At 37.8% G+C, this 26,456-nt stretch overlaps 1 protein-coding gene across 2 annotated transcripts in view; it reads left to right on the top strand.

Moving 5' to 3' along the window:
* The window catches only part of INVS (inversin), a 135,101-nt gene that overhangs the window by 47,987 nt on the left and 60,658 nt on the right, over positions 1-26,456 (top strand). For both annotated transcript variants that reach the window (XM_024734401.1, XM_024734400.1), the window contains exons 4-7: positions 12,378-12,551; positions 16,511-16,678; positions 20,424-20,604; positions 23,118-23,227. In XM_024734401.1, coding sequence (XP_024590169.1) covers positions 12,378-12,551; positions 16,511-16,678; positions 20,424-20,604; positions 23,118-23,227 — 633 coding nt within the window. The remainder of the gene's footprint in view (positions 1-12,377; positions 12,552-16,510; positions 16,679-20,423; positions 20,605-23,117; positions 23,228-26,456) is intronic.

The following is a 26,456-nucleotide window of genomic DNA, read 5'->3' as shown; positions in this document are numbered from 1 at the left end:
CAATCCAAGAAGATGGTATATCTCTCCATCTGTTTGTGTCATCTTTGATTTCTTTCATCAGTGTCTTATAGTTTTCTGAGTACAGGTCTTTTACCTCCTTAGGTAGGTTTATCCCTAGGTATTTTATTCTTTTTGTTGCAGCAGTGAATGGGATTGTTTCCTTAATTTATTTTTCTGATCTTTCATTGTTAGTGTATAGGAATACAAGAGATTTCTCTGCATTAATTTTGTATCCTGCAACTTTACCAAATTCATTTATTAGCTCTAGTAGTTTTCTGGTGCCAAAGCCTCAGAAATTCTGACTTCATTGATCTAGGATGAAACAGGCATTCTTTTTTTGGTAGTTTTTGTTGTTTGTTTTTTTTAAGTTCTTCAGGGTTGAGAACTCTGTTATTAGATTCTTTGTTTAAACAATGATTCTCAAAGTGTGAACTCCTGGACCTATCAGCACCAGTGTCTCCCAGAAACTTGTTTGAAATGTAGATTCTGGGACCCCACACCAGAGTTAGTGAATGAAAAACTCTGAGGGAAGTCCTCAGCAGACTGTGTTTTCCAGCTCTCCAGAGATCCTGATGCATGCTAGAGTTTGAGAACTACTGATTTAAGATGAAATAAATGTTTTCCTATAAATAAAATGTCAAACTATGAGAAACAAAATACATTTTATAATCAGCCCAAAAGGTTTTGCCAACTCAAAGCACCACTCTGAATAAATGAGGGTAGCTCACAAGCACAAGAGAATTGTACTTGTGGAAATAAGCATCACGGCGTTTTATAACTTTTAATATTTTTTGTATGAAATCCTCTCCACTGAAGGGACTAATTTTCATAATAATCTTTAAAAAAATAGTCTATGTCAGGCAGGAAAAGCACATGAAAAATCCAGCACTGGGTAAGGAAGCCTCAGAGTCAAGGATATATTTTCATAGTTTCTTTTCTTAGAGAAAAGTCTGTCTACTTTTTTTTGACAGTAACATTTTCTCGTTCTGTTGTGCTGTTTGACTATGTGCCACTTGATAGTTCTGTCTATTCCTATGGAAACCAAGTTAGTAGATGGAGCCAAGGCTTGGAGGAGGCATTGAGGAGAAATATTAGAAGAGTTCAGCCACAGAGCAAATAAAGATGTTGCCTTTCCTTCAGTCAAATCCTCTCTGAGAGCCAGAATCTGTTTCAAGCCAGAGGGATGTTCTTGGCTGATGTATTGTCTAGCTGCTCTGCCAGATGGATGAACATCTTAAACTTGAAAAGCAACAAATAGAGCTCCATTCTGCCTTTGAAGTACCATTCTTAACCTTTGCTTAGAGAATTGTCAAATAGCTTTTTAAAAACATTTTTTTCAGATTTGCATAAGATGACAGGTTAGTGATGTGGTTACCATCATAATTGTTGAGTAATTAGAAATTTTAGCTGTAAAACACAGTATTTAGGCTTGAAATCAGAAATTTAAGAAAAGAAAGAGAATGTCTGTGATTGGGAAAAGCAATGCAGATTTGATTTCATTTCTATAGCTCAGTAATTCATGTCATTCAAAAATGGTTTTTGTAACTGTTTCCTGTAAAGATTCGCATTAAATTTAAAAAAAGAAGAAGAAGAAAAAAAAAAAAGCAGGAAACCAGAGTAGAATGAGACACCTAAATCAACTGGGATCAAAGAATGATCCAAGCAGACAAGAATAATGAGGAAAGGCCCATCCTTTTTCCAATCCACTTATACTCTATATTTGATATGGTAGTAGTATCTCATGGTCTAGGTAAAAGAACAGTATGGATTGCATTGTACTGAGCTATTTATGTGGATATTTAAATCATGTTTTTATTTCAGCTAAGATGTATAGATTCATTTTTCCAGTTTCATGTACTTTAATTTATGCCAGAAATTATGTCTTTAGATAAAATAGTTGAAACAGCTATTAATATAGATGATTCCTAACCCTACATCTTGAATCTAGCTGTCTCTTCCAATCTTCAGATCCATATAGATTCTTTTCTTTTCTTTCTTTCTTTCTTTTTTTTTTTTGCTAGATATCTCTATATAGATTTCCCTCAGACACCCCGAACTCCACATGTTAGAAAAACAGAACTCAAAATCTTTATCCTTAATCCTATTTCTCCTTCTGTCCTTTCAGTTGTTGACACCACTCTCCATTTTGTACCCATTCAGGAGGCCTCTTACATATTTCACAGTCTGTCCTCTTATTTCCACTTAGCTCCCATCATTTCTATTCTGGATTGCTGTAGTAACCCCCTAACCAGTCTCACTACCAAAGATTTGTTTCCCTCAAATCAGTACTTCACACAGCCTCCAGGATATTTCTTAAAAACATAAATCCACTCATGTCATTTCCTCCTTCAACTCTTCACTGGCACCCCATTACCTATACGATAAATTTTAGACTCTTCGTCATACTGTATTAGACTCTCCATTTTCTAGCCCCTACTCACCTCTCTAATCAATTTTTCACTTCTTATATTCAATACTTCATTTCATATTACAATAATATAGAACTATCTTCGAGGCTTGAGATTTTGTCTCACCGTATATGCAAGATAAGAAGTTAGTCTGTTACTGCTTTGTGGATGTTGACAATAGACACAAGCCTCTAGGGTCAGGGACAAAGAAGTTTACTATTCACAGCATAGCAAAAAGCATCAGCACCTATATGTTTGTATTGATTTCCCTTTCCCCCAAGAACCATGGGAGAGTCACAGAAGGCCCAGATGGATGCTGTACACACAGCAGTTTTCCATCATAGCACAGAGGAACACTGAACTTCAGGAATCTACGCTTTTGTAGTGAGCAGCTATTAAACCCAGAAGAGATGACCTCACCCCTCAAATTGATTGCAGCAAACACAACCCAGAGAAGTTGCCTAGGCCAGGAGTGGTCAAGTCTCTGCATTTTTGGCATAAGAACATGCAGTGATGATTAGGGCCCATGGTAAATTGCTTCTCCCAGCAACCCGTCACTTAGCCCTACATGTTCTTGACATGAGCATGCCATTCTGTCAGCTACTCTGATTAATCTGACCAACAGAGGCTGGGGACAAATCTGTTTAATATGTCTCATACAGCATTTAAATAATAGAACTCCAAGCCGCAGGATGAGAACAACCTGCAGTATTGACTTCAGTGTCCTGGATTAAGTCCACTGTGAATAAGTACCAGGGGAGACAGTAGGTCTTACTTTATACAGTGAAGATATACTCTAAGACTATTCTGTTATCTATTATGACCCATGCAAGGGAGTTTGACCGACCTGCTGATCTTTGGTGTTATTACCAATAATTACATGAGGCACTAGGGGCTGAAAAGCAACCCCTAAGCCCAATGGAGAACTATTTCTTGGCCCTCTTTCCCCCAGATACAAACATATAACCTGAAGAGGCACAAGTCACTTTAGTTCAGGATTTGTTGTTAAACGTGGATCACCATTTCATTGTTTGGCTAAGCCACATGGGCAGTATCACCAAGTAGTTACAGCTTTGACTGTCATACATGGCATAACCCAAGGCCTCTCATGCTGCCATTGATGGCATCAAGCATGGCAGAAGAGTTCAGGTCCATCCATGTCCACATGAATTTTTCTGTTTCATAGCACATGGATGGGGATGACAAACACAAAAGCAGATCAGATTGCAAGCCTCAGCTGCTATTTGATTCAGGTAGTGAAAAGTAATTTTGTTTTTTTCTGGGATACAGTACTGGATCCAGAGGACAAAGAGAGCATCAGTTGTCCTCTTCCTCCCTGTACCTCCCAAGGTGTCCCCTTCCCAGGTGCTGAAGTTGTTGCATTCCCTCCTCAACCACAAAATCAGCGTGTCCCACCCTAATAGCTAGAACTCCTCACCTTTTCTCTCATCATCTCCTACTTGCACCCATACCTTTCACCTAGAAGGGTAGATACATATAGGACAAATTTACAGAGACCCATTATGTCCCCCACTTTAGCCCACGTGGGCATTTAGGAGGACTTTGTGAGTAGTGTACTCAAGCAAGTGGTCATTATGGATGTGTATGATGTAGGACCATGTCGATCAACAAACAAATTCAGGTGGCTGAACCAGAGTTAAGTTTGAATCTCTAAGCTCCCTTTTGGTTGGGCTGCCACCAAGAGGGTGTACCAATGAGGCCTGCCTGGGATTACTCTTAAGGGAAAGAAAGAAGCATCATAACCAGGGATGGACAGGGCGGAACCCCAAATTTTCAACATAGGTGTATATGATTCCCCATTCCTTCTGTCCTGATTACTTCCCAGGAGGCTGCCATAAGGAGATGAGCTCTTTCTGCGGGTGGCCACATACAGTAACCAAACTACCCTACCTCTCTGAGGTGTGTGGATCAGGAAGAGGTAACTGAGGTGGAACCAGAAATCTTTCTGAGTTTATTTTCAAGGAGGCCATGGCTGCTCTTGATAATTTCAGATTCCTGAGGACAGCATGGGGCATAGAATGCCCATAGAATGTAGAGGGCTGACCTGCCCTGTACACAGTCGGTCTTTCAGAGTTGTCATGGACGTTGGACTGCCTCCCAGTGGTTGCCATCAGGTTTTAACTTAGCCAAATCATCAGTAAACCAGGACAAGGCATTCAGGGGAACCTCTGAGCATCAAGGGCACCATTAAACCAGCAGTTTGCCTCAGACAGTGGCCATCTCCACGCCCAGTTCTTTGTCCTCATTGCCAGACAAAGCAGACTATAGCAGGGATCAGGTACGTGGCGCAGTTGGCTCTGTGTTATCAGGCAAGGCTTTGCATTCACTTTCACTTTTGAGCAGCTGCCCACTCGTGTCTCAGCCAAGGGAACCTCTGCTGTTTTCAGTCCACCCAAAATTCTGTATCAAGTAGCAGGGTCTCATTGCTTTCTCCATTGGTTTCCACTTTGGAGATTCCTTGACTCAGCGGCCACAACTACATTGCCTTTCAGCTTGCTGCCCCATTGTCATGCTTTCATCCCTTCCTCTGCTTGCCCAGGGGAAGGTGAGCCAAGACCAAGGCATCATTTGAGTGGCTTGTTTCAATCCTGCTCTTCCTCACTGAGTCATTAACAGGACAGTGGGTTCCCTTATCTCCCCAACCTTGCCCACCGCTTGGGTATGATCACATGGAATCTTCTCATCCCTGAACCTGACCTGCCCTGGTCAGGCCCTGGTCCTTACTCTTCAAGAAAACTATGTCTCCGTCAGTATCCCCTCCTCATTTCCTGTACTGTCAGGTCTTGGATTTAATTTACCCTACTTTTTTCTTTGTTTATGCCAACTTATTACAAGGTAATAAATTGGTTCTGAGTACTGGCAGAAGACATAAGACTACCATCAGAGACAAAAAAAGCTTTATTACTGATGGCAAAAGCATGAGCACTTGCATTTTTGCATCCCTTACCCCCAAGAACCAGGAGGCAATGCAGAGGTCCCAGATGGACACTGGGGTTCACATGGCATCTGAGGAATGCTGAATTTGGGGTAGCTCCAGACTTTACTACTTACTTTAGTAAGTAGTAAGCAAGACTCTTTATCTAATGTCCTGGGAGACATTAATGTCCCTTAAGACGGCTTGATACAAACCCAACTCTGAGAAATGGCCCAGGTAGAGGAGTCGGCTTTGCATTCTTGGCATATTTAGTAAGAACATACAGGGACACTCAGGGCCCACGGCAGATTGCCTCTCCCAACACTATTGTGGTATTTCTAAGACTCACTTGTGTCTGCAACCATTACAGGAAAGATTGAGATAAAGAGGTTATTGGTATTTGTGACCTATATACTTCCTAGAGTTAGTGATTCTTTTTAAAAATTAACATGGTAAATGCCTTGAGAGTTTATAAATATGTAATTACATAGATAGCATTAGACTTTATAGTAACAGATCATGTTTCTATTATTTCCATTTCAGTTTTAAATAATGTATCTTTTGGTATGTAGTATGATTAAGATTTAGAATAAAATATGGCAGAATGCCTACCTTACATTTATTTGTGCTATTATACATATAATTATAATACTTCCAGGACAAAATTATACACAAACCTATAAATGAACAAAAAAATAAATTAACATTTGGTGGACAATTGTTTTCTCCCCAGCTACAGTGAGAGTAAATTAAGTGCTGAGGACACAGAGAGAACAAGAATGCAAAGAGATTCATCAGAAAACATGTAGGTTTTGAGAAAATATCTAGTCTCTTCAGTGTCCCAGTGGGGGAAAGGACTGCTACAGGCAGTCCTATATTCACACTAAAGCCAAGAAAATACTTAGAATTTGGGAGTATTCTTTGCCTTGATGTGAGGCTATAGCTTTAGAGGAAGCTGTTTTAGAGAAGTGGCAGGAGCAGGACAAAGATAAGCCTCAGGACCAGGAAGCTCCCACTAGCTCAGTGACAGTAACTGTGATACCCCTAGTATCACTAGACAGGGGGCTGCGAAACATCATTATAAGTACAGATTCTTATAATGGACCAGGAGCTGGATGTTAGCAGCTATAAGGGTGAGCAAAGAGAAAAAAACAAAAAAAAAACAAAAAAAAAACAGCAAACAATCTTCTCTTTAAAATGAGCCCTCAAACAAAATATATGAAGAAATCTCATGCTAAGAAAGCTACCAGTATCATCATTCAGATCATGAATTCATTCCTAGCAGAAGAACATAAACAAAGCAAAAAGAAAAGCCACACAAAGAGAGAAGATATTTGCAAAACAAGCTAAGAATTAGTATCCAGAATATGTAAATAACTTCTATAGATCAGTAAGAAAAAGACAAATAGCTCAGTTGCAAAATGAGTAAACAGTGCAAAAAAGCTCTTCACAGAAGAAGAAACAAATAGCTAACAAAGACGTTCCACTTCAAGAAGGGAAATGAAAATTAAATCCATGGTAAAATACAATTGTATACCCAGCATATTGGCAAAAGTTAGCAAGTCTGACAAAACCAAGTGTGGAGAGGATGTGGCGAAACAAGCATTCTCAAACATTACTGGTGGGAGTGTAAATTGGAGTAACTACTTGAGAGAACAGTTTCAGCCCAGCAGCTTCAGAAATTCTGGCACATGTACCAGGAGCTATGAGAAAATTCATTACAGTATTGTTTGTAATAGTGAAAAATGAGAAACATGCTAAGTGTTCCCTTAGAGAATAAATAAATATAACATTATTTTCATATGACAGAAAGCTTTCTTCAGTGAAAATGTATGAACCAAAGCAATTTGGATACATCTCAAAAATATTGCTTTGAGTTAAAGGTGGCAAGTAATTCATGTAGGGCTACTTATATAAAGATTGAAAACATGTAAAATAATGCTATGTAGTTTATGAATACATGTATTTGTAAGAAATAAAATGTATCAAAACATTCACTGGAATGATAACCACCAAGTTCTCCAAAGAGAGAAAAGGTAATAGAATTGGGGAAGGACACAAAGGGAGTATTAACCATATATGTTATGTTTTATTTCTTAAAAATGAAAAATCTAAAACAAAATATCAAAGTATTTCACTCAGAACTTCCATATCATTGTTATTAAGATTAAATGACTTTTCCTAAAAAAAGGAAGTTGGACATCTTAGCAAGTTGGACAGACAAAAATATGAGTTTAAGTGGCATTTTGAGTTGATTTGTTCCCAGATCATTTCAAGAGCTATTCTCCAGGTCAGAGAGCTTTTTCATTCTCTTTTACCCTTTCAGATATTACACTCCTTTTCATGTATTTGGGGAAAATCCAAATGTCATAATCACTTACATTACAGACAAAAGAAGCTCACGGTGTTAATAATTACAGGAAGATTAAGATGAGGATTATTAGTACCTAACAACAACGGCAACAACAAAAAACCAGAAACTGAGAAATGACGTCTTATTCAATGTTTCAGAGACATTAGGAAATATTTTCACATTTCACTGGCATAATAGACCTCATCATATCAGAGTTAATGTCCTTTTAGTGATGAAATCAGGACTTTTTTGTAACTTTAGCTCTCATTTCTGCTCACTTACCACCGGAATTTTCTTAAGAATATACACTCTTTTGATCTATTATCTCTTTTGATCTTATACTATTTCCTACCCAGTCAGAAATTATAAAAGCAAATTCCAAAACAGTCTTCACCTCAGGATCATGTTCTGTGTGGCCCTAAGATATGATACTAAATTGTTAACTTCCAAATCATCCCCAAAGTATTTGTGTTATAATAAACTTGAAAACTTAAGAAGTCCAAATTTCAAGCAATAGTGAGGAAATGTTTAGACATTTTGTTTGTTTGCTTTTGTATTGAGGAGGCTTTACGGGAAACAAAGTAGCCTATAACATGTGTCCCCAGGGTCATACAGTCTTCAGGGGGTTATCAAAATAGCTTGCTGCCTCAGACTAGTGTTGTCCTCTTTTCCACTGATATTACAAATACTCTCCTGTTGTCTGTCCCCTCTGTTCAGTCTCAGAATTGAGTTTGCCTACACTGGGCATTTAATAAATGCTTGTTCATGAGACCAAGGAGGTTGACCTTGGTCCAAATGGATTATATTGTTTCTAGTCCCAGCATTCGTCAGTAATATCTGATGTGTCTCTGTCCTTTGGAATAGAAGAAGCTGGCCTGATCATATAGCTGACCCCTCCTCAGGGTACCAGCTAAATTCCTATTGGGTATGTTCTTGTTGGTACTATATCACCTTTATCCGTAGGTAGAGTATAGACATCTTTCTCAATGTAAAAAAAAAATCAGAAAAGCCATTATTTATAACATTCCAACTATTTTTACTTTTACCTGTTCCTAACCTTGGTTCTCTCCTTAATCAGTAGCTGAACTATGTATACCATATTCAGTTAGATCTTTCTATCTACATGCCCTCTGTCATGGGCCATTCTTGGTTCCACTTGACCATTTATGTTTTATTGCTTCCTCCACATTGGAAAACTGTCCATAATAAAGTTAGCAAACATTACTGAGCATTTGCTTTGTGTACTGTTCTAAGTACAGAGATTACTTTTATCATTTCATATGCATGATAATCTCAGGTACTATTATTATTCCTGTTTTACAGATGAGGAAATTAGAGACACAGGAAGATACTTTAATTGATATGTAAAAATTTTCCACGATACTTCTGTGAGGAGCAAAGATGAAATCTATGTCAAAGAGCTTTGTAATAAGTAAAGTACAAACATTTTACTCCTTCCTGCTTTGTAACAAGGTTCAGTGGATGTTTGTTGAATGAATGAGTGATTATTACTGAGGTGTACGATGTTTTCTGTAGGTAGAATCTGCAGAATAATGTGAAATGTAAATATACCAAGCACTGTGTCTGTAAGTCAGTAGCCACCCCCTAACACATTCTAGTTTCCTCCTTCTCCTTCCCATTTCCTCTAAATTTCAAATTCACAATGACTGATTGAATATCTTTAAAAGTCATGATGAATTATTCTGTAATATTTGAAATGTTATGCTCAGAAAGGTCAAACCTTATTTTTTTGGTATGAAGTACCACATACGTTTATTTTTCCTGGGTATTTTTCTCTTCTTCTGAAAGAAAAGATGGCAAGAGATTTAGAGCAGGGTGCCCTCTTGAGGAAATTTTAGTACCTTCTCAAAAACTTGCATTGGGTGAAATCAGAAAATCCAGATAAATGATATCCACTATGAATGAAGCTCAGATAAATAAAACATTAAAAAGTAATAGTAACCAAATTCCAGATATTTGAGAGTTAATATTCTTTTTTTTTTTTAATATGTTAGGGGTAGGAGTTTATTAATTTATTTTATTTATTTTTGCTGTGTTGGGTCTTCGTTTCTGTGCGAGGGCCTTCTCCAGTAGCGGCAAGCAGGGGCCACCCTTCATCGCGGTGCGCGGGCCTCTCACTGTCGCGGCCTCTCTTGTTGCGGAGCACAGGCTCCAGACGCGCAGGCTCAGCAGCTGTGGCTCACGGGCCTAGCTGCTCCGCGGCACACGGGATCCCCCCAGACCAGGGCTCGAACCCGTGTCCCCTGCATCAGCAGGCAGACTCTCAACCACTGCACCACCAGGGAAGCCCCGAGAGGTAATATTCTTAACTGTTATGATCTAATTTAGCAACTGTAAATAAGAATTTTAAAATAAAAACAAAAACCTCTAGAAGATATTTCATTTCCTCTTATTCACTCAGTCTTTCAAGTAATATTTATTAAGCACCTATTATGTGCCAGGAACCATGCCGAGCACAGTGGTCAACAAAACATAGTCTCTGCCTTCATGATGCTTACTGCTTATGAGGGAAATCTCAGTGAAGGGAAATAAAAACATATGTAACTACAAACTGGGGAAAGTACTATGAAGGAAATGAAAGGGTACTGCAATAAAGAAGAACAAAATAAGTTCTGCTTAGGGTGGTCAAGGAAAGCCTCTCTGAAAGGAAATAAATAAGCTGCATTCATTTGTTTTTCAGTCCATTCCAAGTTTGTCCATCTAGTATAGACAACCTTATGACCCTTTTCCTAGCCTTGTTCTCCCTTATCTCAGCCCTGGAGCTGAGTTGAATCCTGTCTTTGTCCCTGCAGGCAAGCAGGCAAGTCTCATTCTTCCTTCTGCACCTCACTGTTGCTCTAGCTAGTTCCCTTTGCCTTACTTAGAGCCTCACATGCATCACAGTGGGGAACCTGCTCAATCAATAAATGTCTTCCTTACTAATACCAATAGCTCCTGATAGTAGAACATTAATGCATTGTAATTATAATACTTAAAGGTCACATTTCCAACAATGTTAAGGATGTAGAGGGTCTCAGAAGATGAAAAAGACAGGTAGCCCTGCCTGCCACTATGCTTTGAATAGGGAAAGAGAAAATACACATGAAGTAGGCAGAGAACTTGATCATGCAATGCAGTTTGTTCATGTTGACTTTGAAATATCTGTGATATTTCAAGCATATTGAAGTCTCCAATCAGAAGACCAAGCATATTGAAGACCAAGCATATTGAAGTCTCCAATCAGAATTGGAAATATGGAGCTAGATCTCAGGAAAGAGCTTAAAAGAACTACGGCATTTTGTGTGTGTGTGTGTGTGTGTGTGTGTGTGTGGTACTTGGGTCTCTCACTGTCGTGGCCTCTCCCGTTGCGGAAAACAGGCTCTGGACACGCAGGCTCAGCAGCCATGGCTCACGGGCCCAGCCGCTCCGCGGCATGTGGGATCTTCCCAGACCGGGGCACGAACCTGTGTCCCCTGCATCAGCAAGCGGACTCTCAACCACTGCGCCACCAGGGAAACCCAGAACTATGGAATATTTTTGTTGTTGTTGTTGTTTTGTTTTTGTTTTTGTTTTTTTTGCGGTGCGCGGGCCTCTCACTGCTGTGGCCTCTCCTGTTGCGGAGCACAGGCTCTGGACGTGCAGGGTCAGCAGCCATGGCTCACAGGCCCAGCTGCTCCGCGGCATGTGGGATCTTCCCGGACCGGGGCACGAACCCGTGTCCTCCGCATCGGCAGGCGGACTCTCAACCACTGCACCACCAGGGAAGCCCCTGGAATATTTTCCAAGGGCTTCAAAGCTCACATAGACATACAATAAAATGGTCGACCTGAGTCCCCACCAGTGTATTACTCTAGCCCTTGTAGCTAAACTTCTTTCTCCAGATGGGTTGGTTCTGCCAGATTGGAGGGTTTAACTGGTGTGGAGAGCACTGCCTGCAAGTGGGCGGCCTACAGTGATTTCTGGGTTGGTGTTTGTGTGAACAGATGAGTCTGGGACCTGAACTTTGAGGAAGCTGCTTCTACCTTAGTTGTACCTGTAAATAGCTCTCATCAAGAAAGCTAACCACCTTTTCCTTATTAACCAAATGACTGTGAACAAAATATTTAACCCCTTTGAATCTCAATTCCCTCACCTGTAAATTGGGGTTTAAAATCTCTACTTATTTCACAAAGTTATTATACTTTGAATATAAATAATATGTGCTGTGCTGGTCAGATTGTGCTGAAACTAATACATTCACACATTGTTGCAACTAGATAGCAGTTTGGAAAATACACCAAAAACCATAAAATGCACAAACTCCTTTGACCCAGTTATTTGGTTCCTGATAATTTATTCTATGGAAAAAAATATGTGAAAAATCATGTACATTGTAGCATTTTCTATTAAAAAAATATTACAAGCAATAATAGAATGATTAAATAAAATGTCTTGCCTTAACACAATGAAATATTGACCAGCCACTGAGTAAACTAAATGCATATAGAAAGCAGTTGGAAAGAAACATGAAAAAATAAAACAATTGCTAGAGTAGTAGAATTATAAGTATTTTCCTTTTGTTAATTTATCTGAATGTTATTATTCTAGCAGAATAATTAAAATGCTTAAAACATTTAAAAATTTTTTTTTTAATTTGGCTCCAAACTAAATTTCTTCTTACTGTCTCTTATTTTTTATTTAGGGAAATTATCGTTTCATGAAACTCTTACTTACACGCAGAGCAAACTGGATGCAGAAGGATCTAGAAGAAATGACTCCTTTACACTTGACTACACGGCACAAGAGCCCTAAGTGTTTGGCGCTTCTGCTGAAGTTTATGGCACCAGGAGAAGTGGATACACAGGATAAAAACAAGGTAACGGACTGTCAAAATCGAAGACAAATAGAGCAGAAAGCAAATGCTTTATTTTATGATGTGAAATCTCAAGGAAGATGGCCTAAATTACCACTCATGCATGGTAGAACAATTCCAAGTCTCCACACACCCCAGTAAAGTATTTCACTTAAATTCTGTCATTTTATCCTCCCAGCAACCAGGTGTGGCGGGTAGTATCATCTTTTTACATATGGGAAAACTGAAGCTCAAGAAGATTAAAACTCCGCCCGAGATCCAATTGGCAGGACTGGAATTCAAACCAGGCCTGTCTAACTCCAACTCAGTATTTGACTGCTAGTCAAGATAGTTGCTAAAGGTAGTTAGATTTGTGGTGGCCAAATGCCCTGGGTAATGTACTAAGTGCATAGTGCTTTAATGGCCTGGGCTTAGGCATCATTCTTCTTGGGTTTCAGTGTAAAAGCCACCACTTGTTCTATGTCCATTGAATTACTTAACTCCTCTATTCCTCGATTTTCTCATATGCAAAAAGGGGATAAAGGGTTGTTGAAGATAAAATGAGATGATATATATGAAGTGTTTAACACAATGCCCAGTGCATAGTATTCTCTCAATAAATATTAGCTTAAAATTATTATTATTAGTTCATTTTGATTCTAACATCTGCTCTGGCATTCTTACTAGGGTCCATTATCTTCCCTGCTCTTGAGTTTTAACATAGTGGACCCATTGGTCATTGTTTTGATCAACACTCTGATCATTCCTTACAGGAAAAAAATGTGGTCTTTAGTTAGACAAATGCAATCATCCTCTTCCTTTGCATCAGGCACTTAATCATAGAGTCTTGCTAACTCTAGCAGTCTCATGTAATTAAAACTCTTATAAGTCATTCACTGGGTTTATATTCAATAATCTTTTCACTCCCATAGTATTCTTTATGTGATTTTTAGATTTTGTTTAGTAGTAATTCACATAACCCAGAGTTCTGAAATCAACTTTAACTTTATTTTACAACTTGTAAATTAATATTATTCCTAACTCACAGCATTTATAGTGCTAATATTTCACTGAGAATTCCCTGGTGGTCCAGTGGTTGGGACTGTGTCTTTTCACTGCTGAGGGCCTGGGTTCATCCCTGGTCAGGGAACTAGGATTCCACAAGCCACGTGGTGTGGCTAAATAAATAAATATTTCACTGAAAAAAGCACAAGACCCATTAATCACTTGAGAAGCTACAACTGTCTTTGGGCTTCATGTTTTCCCCAATATATTCTGTGAACTTCCTGCTGTCTTCCAGTCCCTGTATGTTCTTCTGTTATTGAACAGGGATGGGAGGTTATTCAGTCAGAGAGATGGAAAATGGATCTGCATAGTCCAGGCAGCCACAGAGAAGAAAGAAGGACAAAAGCATAGAGCACTGAGTCTCAAACCATCTGAGGTGAAGGATCGGTTTTTGTTTTAATTTCTAATCTGTCACAGACCAATCATATTATAAAATACGTTAAAAGTGAGCAACAAAAAACCAAACAACTCAAAAAACTGGCAAAGGACTTGAATAGACATTTCTCCAAAGAAGATATACAAATGGCCAATAAGCACATGAAAAGATGCTTAATATAACTAATCACAAAAGAAACACAAATCAAAAACCATAGCGAGATAGCACTTCACACGCTTTACGATAGCTATTATCACAAAAAAACAAAAATAACAAGTGTTGGTGAGGATGTGGAGAGATTTGAACCCTTGTGCACTGTTGGTGGGAATGTAAAATGGTACAGCCACTGTGGAAAACAATATGGCAGTTCCTCAAAAAATTAAACATAGAACTACTATATGATCCAGTAAATCTACTTCTGGTTATATATCCAAAAGAATTGAAATCAGGAATGCGAACAGATATTTGTACATCCATGTTCATAGCAGCGTTACTCAAAATAGCCCAAAGATATTACTCACAAACCTCCCAAATGTCTTTTGATGGACAGCTGGATTAAAAAAATGCAGTATATACGTACAGTGGAATATTATTCAGCCTTGAAGAGGAATGGAATTCTGACACATGCTACAATGTGGATGAACTTTGAGGACGTTATGCCAAGTGACAAGTCAGACACAAAAAGACAAGTATTGTAAGATTCCACTTACGAGGTACCTAGAGGAATCAAATTCGTACAGACAGAAAGTAGAATGGTGGTTGCCAGGTGACGGGGAGGAGGTGGGAATTGGGAGTTATTGTTAAATGGGTATGGAGTTTCAGTTTTGGAAGATGAAAAAATTCTGGAGATAAATAGTACTGATGGTTACACAACAATGTGAACATACTTAATACCACTGAACACTACACTTAGAAACAGTTAAAATGGTAATTTTTATGTTATGTACATTTTACCACAGTCAAAATAAAAACAGAATTACTAGAAAAATAAAAAACAAAGATGTAAAAAAATGCAACCCCAAACTTTTTACTGTTAGGTTCAACAGCATAATATATTTCAGTAAATATATTCAGAACAGGGACTTCCCTGGTGGTGCAGTGGTTAAGAATCTGCCTGCCAATACAGGGGACACGGGTTCAATCCCTGGTCCAGGAAGATCCCACATGCTGTAGAGCAACTAAGCCTGTGCCCCACAACTACTGAGCCCACGTGCTGCAGCTACTGAAGCCCACGTGTCTAAAGCCCACGCTCCACAACAAGAGAAGCCACCACAATGAGAAGCCCGCGCACCACAACGAAGAGTAGCCCTGGCTCGCCGCAACTAGAGAAAGCCCACGCATAGCAGTGAAGACCCAACGCAGCCAAAAATTAATTAATTCTTTAAAAAAGGACAAATATAGGAAAAGAAAAGAACTACAAAAACTGTACATGTTGTTTACTGAAAATGTGGTTTTAGGCAATTAACTGCTTTGATATTTGTGACTTTTTTGTTCTGCAGTTATCACTAAACAAATAGTAATGAGTTAATAACTACATGTTAGACACCTGTAGGTTCACTTTGAATGAATACCACATATGCCAACATTTTAAGTTTTTAATGTGACAATTGAGCTTGGTTCCTGCTGCTAAATGATCTCATTCTAGATTGGATTCATGGCAGTGCTACTCTCAAGACATAAAGTATATCTAAACAGTTTCTCTGTGGTTTCATTAATAGTTCTCCTGATAGAGAAACCAGTATGTTGATGAGAATGGCAGAAGAGATTTTTAAAGCAACATTGGCAAATTCGGCATGTTCATTTTTAACTTTATCTAAAAATAAAGCAAGTGTTGCTGTATTCTCAAAATATATCTTAACAATTTATCCTGTAAAATTTAAATTTATCCTTTGATATAAAAAATGGATTCTAGATCCATGATTTCCTATGCATGGATCTTTTCTGACAGATATTAAAATATAAACCTTCTATCAAATTCTTAAGGTGCTTAGTACAATATCAAGATGATCACTTGGGGCCTCCCTGGTAGCGCAGGGGTTGAGAGTCCGCCTGCCGATGCAGGGGACACAGGTTTGTGACCCAGTCCGGGAGGATCCCACGTGCTGCGGAGCAGCTAGGCCCGTGAAAAAAAAAAAAAAAGATGATCACTTGCTTTGTTGATAATTATTCATAAAATATTTCGCTGGGTTTTTCTTTCTCAGTATTATCAGTTATTAGTACTTGATGACCTAAATCCCTGCCATGGTTAAGATGTCAGATTCTGGAGTCAGACTGCCTGGGTTTAAACTCTCTATTCAGCCACTTGCTACCTTCACACCCTTGAGCAGATTACTTATCCTCTTCGTACTTAATTTTCCTCATCAGTCGCATGCAAATTCAAGAGTACTCATTTCCCAGAGTTGTCATGATATAGACTACATGAGATAAAATATGTAAAAATCTTACGACAGTGCCTGTCACACACTGAAAGTTTGGGAGGAGTTTGTTGTATTTTCAGTGTTACTGTAGTTATTGTTATTTTGAGAATCTCTCAATTTTGCAGCAAACAGCTCTGCATTGGAGTGCCTACTACAATAACCCTGAGCATGTGAAGCTGCTCATCAAGCATGATTCCAACATTGGAATTCCTGATGTCGAAGGCAAGATCCCACTTCACTGGGCAGCCAACCACAAAGATCCGAGTGCTGTTCATACAGTGCGATGCATTCTGGTGGGTATAATGGATGGCCTTTCCAAATATATATATACATACACACACACACACACGCACACACACTATATATATATATATATATATATAAAATGAAATATCCGATATATGCAAAAGCATTTATATGACACACAACCAAATTATGAAGCAAAAGAGTATAACAAACATGTGAGCTCATCACCAAGAAATAAAACATTTTAGTACTGTTATTTAAGACCAAACAGAACTTTCCTATGTGCCAGTTTCCAAATACATTCTCTCTCCCTGTGCCATGCTCATTCTTGTCCCCTATCAACTACTTTTCTGAGTTTATATTTATCATCCCTGTTTTTGTTTTATACTTGTTCTTATTAAATAGTAAATAGATGTAAGTGAATATTTATATAATACATTTAAGATATATAAGGAAACAACAAATACTCATGTACTCACCACTGAGTTGAGGAGCCAAGTACATTACCATTGAAGTTCCCTGGATACCTCCCAGTACCGTTCTTTTCTCTCCTTTCTCAGAGTCAGCCACTATCCTCAGTTTTGTGATTATCATTCCACTGGTTTTCATTATAGTTTTGACATGTGTTTGTATCCCTAAGAAATATATTGTTTTTCACATTTTTGAATTTTATATTCATAGAATCATACTGTATGTATTCTTCCGCAACATACTTTTCTCTTGCTCAGTGTTAAGCTGGTGATTTTATCTATGTTGCTGTGTGTAGCTGTAATATATTACTTTTTACTGCTGTATAGTATTCCATTTTATGAAGATTAAATGACACACATTATTCAGTCTGTTATTGACTGACATTTGGAACTGTTTCCAGTTTTTTGCTATTTACAACAGTGCTGCTCTGAACCTTTTGTAAAAGCATATCTAGGGTATGTATTTAACTGGTTGTTGCAGGTGTATAGAAATGCAATTGATAGTTTGGGCCATTAATTATATATTTAACCAACTTGCTATACTTTCTTATTAATTTTGAATATTTATCTGTATATTCTTTGAGGTTTTCTAATCACTCCTTCCCAAATTCCAACTTACAGGCTATGGTAGTCTAATATTTAGTCCTATTTGCTTATAACACACAAATTAGACTTTAAAAGATATTATTGTTTTATTTGTACAGTGAAAATTTATTTCTACTTGTGTGTTAACTAATTTCTTTGCTCTGCATTTCTTCTTGAGTCTCAAATTTTCCTTCTAGAGTTATTATTATCTTACTTCCTGAAACATAATTCTTAGAACTTCCTTTAGTGTAGATCTATGGTGGTAAACTCCCTGATTTTTTTTTTATAAACTTATTTATTTGTTTGTGTTTTGTTTTGTTTTTTTGGCTGTGTTGGGTCTTTGTTGCTGTGCATGGGCTTTCTCTAGTTGCGGTGAGTAGGGGCTACTCTTCATTGCAGTGTGTGGGCTTCTTTTGTTGTGGAGCACAGGCTCTAGGTGCACAGGCTTCAGTAGCTGTGTCACGTGGGCTCTAGAGCTCAGGCTCAGTAGTTGTGCATGGGCTTTGTTGCTCCATGGCATGTAGGATCTTCCCAGTCCAGGGATTGAACCCGTGTCCCCTGCATTGACAGGTGGATTCTTAACCACTGCACCACCAGGGAAGCCCTCCCTGATTTTATTTGTTAAGAATGTCTACATTTCTACTGTGCTCTTGAATATATAGTTTTCCTGTGTACACAGTTCTAAGTAGTTACTTTTCTCAACTCTTTCATACTGTCATTTTGCTGCTTTCTGCCTTTCATTAATTCCTCTTGAAGAGGCTGTTATTGGTCTATGTCATCCCTTTATAGATATCTTTTCTCTCAGTCTGCTTTTTAAATTTTTTCTATATGGCATACTACAGTTTTACTACGGTTTGTCTAGGTGTGCCTTTTTTTTTTTTTTTTCCTGTTTGGTATACATTCTGATTATTGCATCTCATTTCTGGAAAATATATAACCATTATCTCTTTAAATATTGCATCTCTTTTATTCTCTCTACTCCTGCCTATGGGGTCTCCAGGAATACATATTTTAGACCTTTCCATTTTACTTTCCATGTCTCTTAACTTCTCTTTTACATTTCTATCATCTTGTCTCTTTCTACTACATTCTGGGTAATTACATCAGATCTGCCTTCCAGTTTGCCAGGTCTTTCTTCAGCTGCATCCAATCTCTTGTTTACCCTATTCATTTAGTCTTCAATCTTAGTGATTACATTTTCACTTCTAAAAGTTCTACTTGGTTCTTTTTCAGATCTGCCTGATCATTTTGAGAATTTTTGTTCCTTGCTCACCTTTTATTTCATTTTTTATTTTCTTACATGTTTCATAGATAGTTATTTTATATTCTTTATGTGTTAATTCCAAGATCTGAAGTCTTTGGAGGATGATTCTCACTCATAATATCTTATTTCCTCACAGATTTGGCTTTTTTTTTTCTCCCTTATAAATGCATCTAGGTCCTTGGGAGATTCAAGGCCCTAGAATACCATTGTGGTAATATTCTACTTCTTTTTTTGAAGTGTTTATAATACCTTTAATACTCTTTTTTGTAAAATAGCCTGACTGTATAGACAGCTCTAAATCTGGGATGGCCCTTCAGAGAGTTCTTAAATTTGGACAAGAGAGCTTGGCTTTGGATATGACCTAATCTGAGAAGGGACCTGACCGTGGGTGAGGTAACTCTCTTTACCTGAAGCAATTCCAAAAGGATGACAGTAGAAAAGTCATTTGCTAGCAGCACTTGCAGCAGCTGGGGAAGTAGGTCCTTTAGTCTTGAAGGGGGATCTAAGCAATGCATCATATCTGCTACAAAGATCCAGTAGAAAAATGAATAAATGTTGTGAACTATCAATTTAAACCGAATATCCAATAAACATATGATTAAAAAAAACTGTACCTCATTCATAAAAGAAATACAAATAAAACATCAGTGAAATGTTTTTCATACCTATAAGGGGAAAAACGTTGTAAGTTTGATAATACTAAGTGGTTAATATGTACCAGCATGTGGGGAAATAAAAGCTTTTACACATCGTCATGGATGTGTTAATTAGTACATCCATTTAGAGAGATGTTTGACAATACTAGCTGAAGATACAAATATCCTTCAACCCAGCAATTTCCCATCTAGGTGTCTGGGCTAGAGAAAAATCACATGTGCCACAAAGGGACATGGTAAGGAAGCGTGTTCATTGCAGCATTATTGTTAATAGTGGGAAGAAATGTAAATAACCTAAATATCCCTCAGTAGGAGAATGGTTAACTAAATTGTGGTTTAACAAATGGACTAGTATCATCGTAGATACCCAAATGTATTGTGTTGAAATTAAAAATTCAAAAGTATAATTTTGAAAGAAAAATTTCAGGGATATGTATGGTATAATACATAAGTATAAATATTGAAAACACACATACAAAATTTAACTGTTGTTTATGGATGTATATATATGAAGCAAAAATACAAAATATATGCCTTTAGCTGAATCTGTAAGAGATAAAAAAAAGCACATTAGGCAAAATGTTGATCCCTATTTAATCTATTGATAGATGGTACATGTTGTTTATTGTATCTTTTCTGTACTTTTTATAGTTAAATATGAAATTTAATTTTTAAAGATTTAGACTGTATACTTTTTTTCTGAATGTATCACTTCTGCTGAGAGAGAATATGTAGGTTTCAAAAATTGCTCAGTTAATACTATGTCAAATGTGATTTCGTAAGGATTCCATGTATGTCTCTGGTTCCTTAAAAATAGGATGCTGCTCCAACAGAGTCTTTACTGAACTGGCAAGACTATGAGGGTCGAACACCTCTTCACTTTGCAGTTGCTGATGGGAACGTGACAGTGGTTGATATCCTGACCTCATACGAAAGCTGCAATATAACATCTTACGATAACTTATTTCGAACGCCTCTTCACTGGGCAGCTTTACTAGGTGAGTTGAATGTGAAACCAAGGATCAACAGCAAGAGGAACTGCATGAGTATAGGAAATTTTCCATGGCTTCTCTCCCCCTGTCAGCTCCCACCTCCTATTTAATTGTTTTAGTTTTTAATTGATATGTGGCACTTTATACCTAAATCCCTCTGTTGTATGCTTAAATTTTAGCAATATAAAATGTATTCTCTGTTATATATTAATTTCAACATCATGTCTTTTCATTTTTATTATAAAAGTAATGCACATTTGTTGACAAATGTAAGTATAAAATAATCATCACATTCAATGCCTTTGCTTTTTTGGAGAAGGGCTTTAATTTTATGTGTGAGCTAATACTATGATATTTGATTTCCTTTTCATCATATTTCCTGATATGCCTTTGACTTAATCTTTTTGGGGATCACTTTTTTAGATGAGAGAGTATATATGTGTATGTGTCTGATTTTTGGCAATCTGAGAGTCTTTCTCTTTTAGTGAAGGAGTTTTACCCACTGATAATCATTGTTATAAATTGTATAATTTGATCTTTTTTCTGTTATTCTGCTCTTTGAGTATTATTAGTGTTTTGGCTTTTTTCCTGATTCCTTTGTTTTCTGCCTTGTGGTGTGTGGATTACATTCGTTGTTGTTTGGTTTTGAATTGCCTAATGTTTTAGGAGGATTTTTAGGTTCTACTGGTAGTTACTTTTAAATTTGTAAGCCTAAGTCAGAGTCCAGAGCAAAACTGTGTCTATTGATTCCCATCTATTTAAAATGAGGAATTTAGCACACTTTCACTTATCATTCTTTGGGTATTTGTAAATATAGTCTGATAGTAATTATTAATTAATATTAATAATTATAATAAACCATTATTATTATGGACTTAGTTTTTAAATTACACATTATCTCTTTTTTAAATGATTGCATTCAGTTTTGTAGTCAGATTTATAATTATTATTTAGACTTCATTTCAAGGTGCAGTTTCATCCCTTTTCCTCTGCATTCTAGGAGGACTTTGCAAATTTGTCTCCACAGCACTAAATTGACTTGTGTTTCACAAGTTCAGCTTTCTTTCTGCCTCTTATAGATTGTATTTTAGGTTATATTTTGATTTCCTTCTCTCATCCATATTTCTTTTTATCTCAGCTTTTTTCCTTTTTATCTCCTTCCATTACCTTTTCATTTTAGATTATTCTCTTCTTAGGATATTCTGTTTTATTTCATAGAGGCCATCTCTTTGCAAAAGTCAAGGATGCCAAACAGTTGCCTGAAATTTTCCTCTGGATCCTTCTCTAGATCATTTTCTGAGGTATGCTCTTCTTCTTTCTGATGGTGTTCCTTTCTCCCTGTCCTAGAGTATGTTTTCATATAGCCTTTTCTGAATTTTTCTCTTTATCTTTCAAACAAGAGATATTTAGGGCTTCCCTGGTGGCGCAGTGGTTAGGAGTCCACCTGCCGATGCAGGAGACACGGGTTCATGCCCCGGTCTGGGAAGATCCCACATGCCGCGGAGCAGCTGGGCCCGTGAGCCATGGCTGCTGAGCCTGTGCGTCCGGAGCCTGTGCTCCGCAACGGGAGAGGCCACAACAGTGAGAGGCCCGTGTACCAAAAAAAAAAGAGAGATTTAGATTGACTATGTGCATAGATTGCCTTTGATCCTGTTTTTGCCCATTCATGTTATGGAGAACTCCACCTCAAACCATAGCTGGAGAGCAGGTAGACGAGCACAACTCCCACTCAAATTCCTTTTTTTCTGCCTGGCTTTCATGCAGTGTATTCTTGCTCTGCTAATGTGGCATCTTCTTCAGTGCCTCATTCCCTATACACTGAAGCAATGGCATGTATGAAATTCAGGTTTCCTAAATATACTATTACCAGGCTTATTTATTCTTTGATCCTTTCTACAGTTCTTCACTTGTGGAGACCACATCCACATCCTCCAAAGTGTACTGCAGAGCATGTTTCTCTACTACCACCTCATCTTTCCTGCCCACTTGTTTTCTGGGATTTGAAATCACTGCCTAGATGTTAAAAAATTGGGGGAGGGAGGTTAGAGGGGATGGATAGAAGGCCTCAGAGGTCACAAGAGTTTGTATTATAGGTTGTCCTCCTGAATAGCAGAAGAGGACAACTGTGCAGTTCTGATTGATGGTGCAGTGGAACCTGGAGACTAGGGACACCGATGGCTGAGATGGGCTGGCTTCTAACGTGCCGCCTTCTGTTTTTATGAGCAGTTTTGTAAGGTGAAGCCAGGGGATGCAGTGAGCTGATACCTAATACAGTTTTTTCTCAATCTGGCTATTATAATTAGTCGTTTCCTTCCTGGTGGAAGCATTAAGTTTTTAGTGTTGTAATTTTTTGCCTTTATGCTACATAATCATGTATTTTCGTGAGAAGTTAGAAGACGCTGCACTGGGCATTGTGAATGCTGGTTTATGTGCTAATGATTTTTCTTACCCCTTTCCTTTAAATAGATTATAAATGAATCAGTTCTTTTATGTGGTAACTACCTTGTGTCTGCTTTCAGGCCACGCACAGATTGTCCATCTCCTTTTAGAAAGAAATAAGTCTGGAACCATCCCATCTGACAGCCAAGGAGCTACACCCTTGCACTATGCAGCTCAGAGTAACTTCGCTGTAAGTAAACCATGACAATTATCTTTTTTTTTAATTAAATTTTTATTTTGATATAATTGTAAATTCACATGCAGTTGTAAGAAATAAAACAGCAAGATCCCGTGTACCCTTCATTCAGTTCACTCCAGTGGTAACATCTTGCAAAAGTATAATATAATGTCATAAACTGGAAATTGATATTGATATAATCCACTGACCTTATTCAGGTTTCACACTGTTACATGTACTCATTTGTTTGTTTGTGTAGCAATTATTTTTTAACAATTGCTCATACTGTTCACCCTCTGATTCAGGTGATAGTCTGAATTTTTATAAAGTTGTTGGTCACATGGGAAGTTTTAAAGAATTTTTATTTTAACTGTTCAGTGTAGCAATTTGTTTTACTGTAAGTGTACTTAATCTTTTTTGTTAATTGTAAGGCACTAAAGACAATCTGGTGTTTGGCAACCTATAATTGTCCTGAAGGCAGTGGGCAAGGCTTTAGAACTAGATAGACCTTGGCTAGAATCCTGACTGTGCTATTTGCTAGCTGTATGACCTTGCATAAGTTCTTAACCTCTCTGAACCTTAGTTTCTTCATATGTAAAATGAGAACAATTATACCTTTTCTTTTAGGATTATTGTAAGGATTAGAGAAAGTTTATGACCAGTGCCTAGTGTAATACTTGGCATAGAGTAGGTATTCAAGAAATAGCATTCATTGTTATTATTATTTGTGCTAATAATTTTGTATATTGCACACCTGAGAAAGCAAAAATATGAATTATTGATATATCCAAAGATATTAACTATTATTAATAGTTCCTTCCTGCCACCCTTTACAGTTTACAAAGTACTTTCTCATCCTTTATGTCACTCAGTCCAGCCAGCAACATGATAATGTCTAGGCTGCTTCAGCCTCCTGAGTATGAGTGGCCACTAAGAACTAGAGACGTATCCAAAGAGGCACACATTAACGCAGTCACAGTGGATTTTGCTGCCTTCTACATGAGAGTGCATAGTGAAACACCTGGTTTCATTAAATTATGAGAATGTTATCATCAGCATAGTATAATTCCATCTTCCTGACCTCCCCAAATGCACACTGAATTCTTGGATTGAGAAAACATCTTATTTTCCCACCTTTCCTTCTCTCTGATACCCAGAGCAACTATAGCAATCATCCCCCTTCTTGGCATTCCTAAAAGTCTATTCTATATATCACCTAAAGTTTTGGTAAACCATTATCTTCTATTATCTCCCAAGATCTCAGAAAAATACAGAGTTTTTGAGGAGGAGTTCATTCTTATTACACATAGATAAGAAATCCAATTGGCCCAGTCTAGTCAACCTATGGAAATCAGAATTCAATCCATATTTCAACATAGGCCTATGAAAGGACATGTTATCCCTACTTACAGATGAAGAAACCAAGGTTCCAAGAGATTAAATGATTTGCTCAAGATCTTGAACCCAAGTCTTAGACTCCAAATTTAACCTATGTACAGAAACCAGTAATTAAGTAACTGTGCTAATGCAACTAAGAAAGAATGCTAGAACATTATAGATGTTTATTCAAAGAAACAATTGCTTTAGACAATCTGCCAATTACAGAAATCGTTTTTTACGTTTTTTAATAATTATGCAAATTTTATAGGCTCAGTTTCAAGTCCCTTGATCTCCTGGGACTCTACTAATTCACAAAAGGTTGAAATTCTCTTTTTAAAAAACATCATCAACAACAACAACAGTCCCATAAAACCCTTGCAAACATTCATCATTAAGAAAACATACTCAACAAAGAAATGTTTGCAAATTATTAAAAGAAACCCCCCAAATCACCAACATTTTAAATTTTTATTCTTTTTTTTTATAAATTTATTTATTTACTTATTTTTGGCTGCATCAGGTCTTCATTGCTGCACATGGGCTTCCTCTAGTTGTGGCGAGCAGGGGCTACTCTTCGTTGCAGTGTGCGGGCTTCTCATTGCAGTGGCTTGTTGCAGACATGGGCTCTAGTGCACAGACTTCAGTAGTTGTGGCACGTGGGCTCAGTAGTTCTGGCTCGCAAGCTCTAGAGTGCAGGCTCAGTAGCTGTGGCACACGGGCTTAGTTGTTCCGCAGCATGTGCGATCTTCCTGGACCAGGGATTGAACCCGTGTCCCCTGCACTGGCTTCTTAACCACCAGGGAAGTCCCAAAATTTTATTTCTTTATTCAAATCTACTTAATAAGGACATACACTAGATCCTAAGGAGCACTAAGCTGTAATACCTCAGTAGCTCAACATCTAGTTTTATGACTAGGAAGCAGTGTGTGTTACAGTGGAAAGAGTGAAGTGATTTAACCCTGCATTCTACTCCTGTTAACTGCTACCAATGCTTATATGACCTTGAGTCTAAATATCATCTGTAAAATGAGGAGCTGGACGAGATGAGCCCTTAAATTTTTTCTTGCTCTGAAATATTGATCATCAACATTTTGTACATTTTTGGCCAACTCACAGCCTCCAGAAATTGTTTTCTTCTGAAACTATTTCATTTCCATTCAAGCAAAAGTTTCTATGATCTTCCTAAAAGCTTGTAAGCATCTGAGTTTTGAGGAAAGATGCAATTTTAAATGCTATGAATATTAACCCCCATTAAAATTCTTAAACACTATTAGAATTACTAAGGGTCCTAATTTTTGTATGATTCTATAGAGGAAGGACCTTGAATGTAGGAAATGCTGAATAAATATTTGTTTAGATGAATTGAACACTGCATTTCTCAGTAACCACCCATAATTATTTGATAAATGCACTATTTTTAAAAATAGCAACAAAACATACAGCGAGTGAATGTATTAGGCTTCTCTGCAGTTGAGTTTTTAAACTTAATTGAGGATGATCATTCTCAATTATTAGAATGTTGAATGAGGGAGTTAGGTTATATTTTTGAAGTGCTATGAAAACTAAAACCAATGTATAAGGACAGAAGATTGTTACTTTCAATGGAAATTGTAATTTCGTTATTCATAAAAAGATAATTTCATTTGATTCAAAAGTAGAGGAAGGGGCTTCCCTGGTGGTGCAGTGGTTGAGAGTCCGCCTGCTGATGCAGGGGACACGGGTTCGTGCCCCGGTCCGGGAGGATCCCACATGCTGCGGAGCGCCTGGGCCCGTGGGCCATGGCCGCTGAGCCTGCGCGTCCGGAGCCTGTGCTCCACAACGGGAGAGGCCGTGACAGTGAGAGGCCCGCGTACCGCAAAAA

Source organism: Neophocaena asiaeorientalis, unplaced genomic scaffold (genome assembly GCF_003031525.2).
Source record: "Neophocaena asiaeorientalis asiaeorientalis breed wild unplaced genomic scaffold, Neophocaena_asiaeorientalis_V1.1 scaffold192, whole genome shotgun sequence".
Lineage (NCBI taxonomy): Eukaryota > Metazoa > Chordata > Mammalia > Artiodactyla > Phocoenidae > Neophocaena > Neophocaena asiaeorientalis.
The sequence above is the reverse complement of the archived record's forward strand: the minus strand, read 5'-3'. Positions and strand labels throughout refer to the sequence as shown.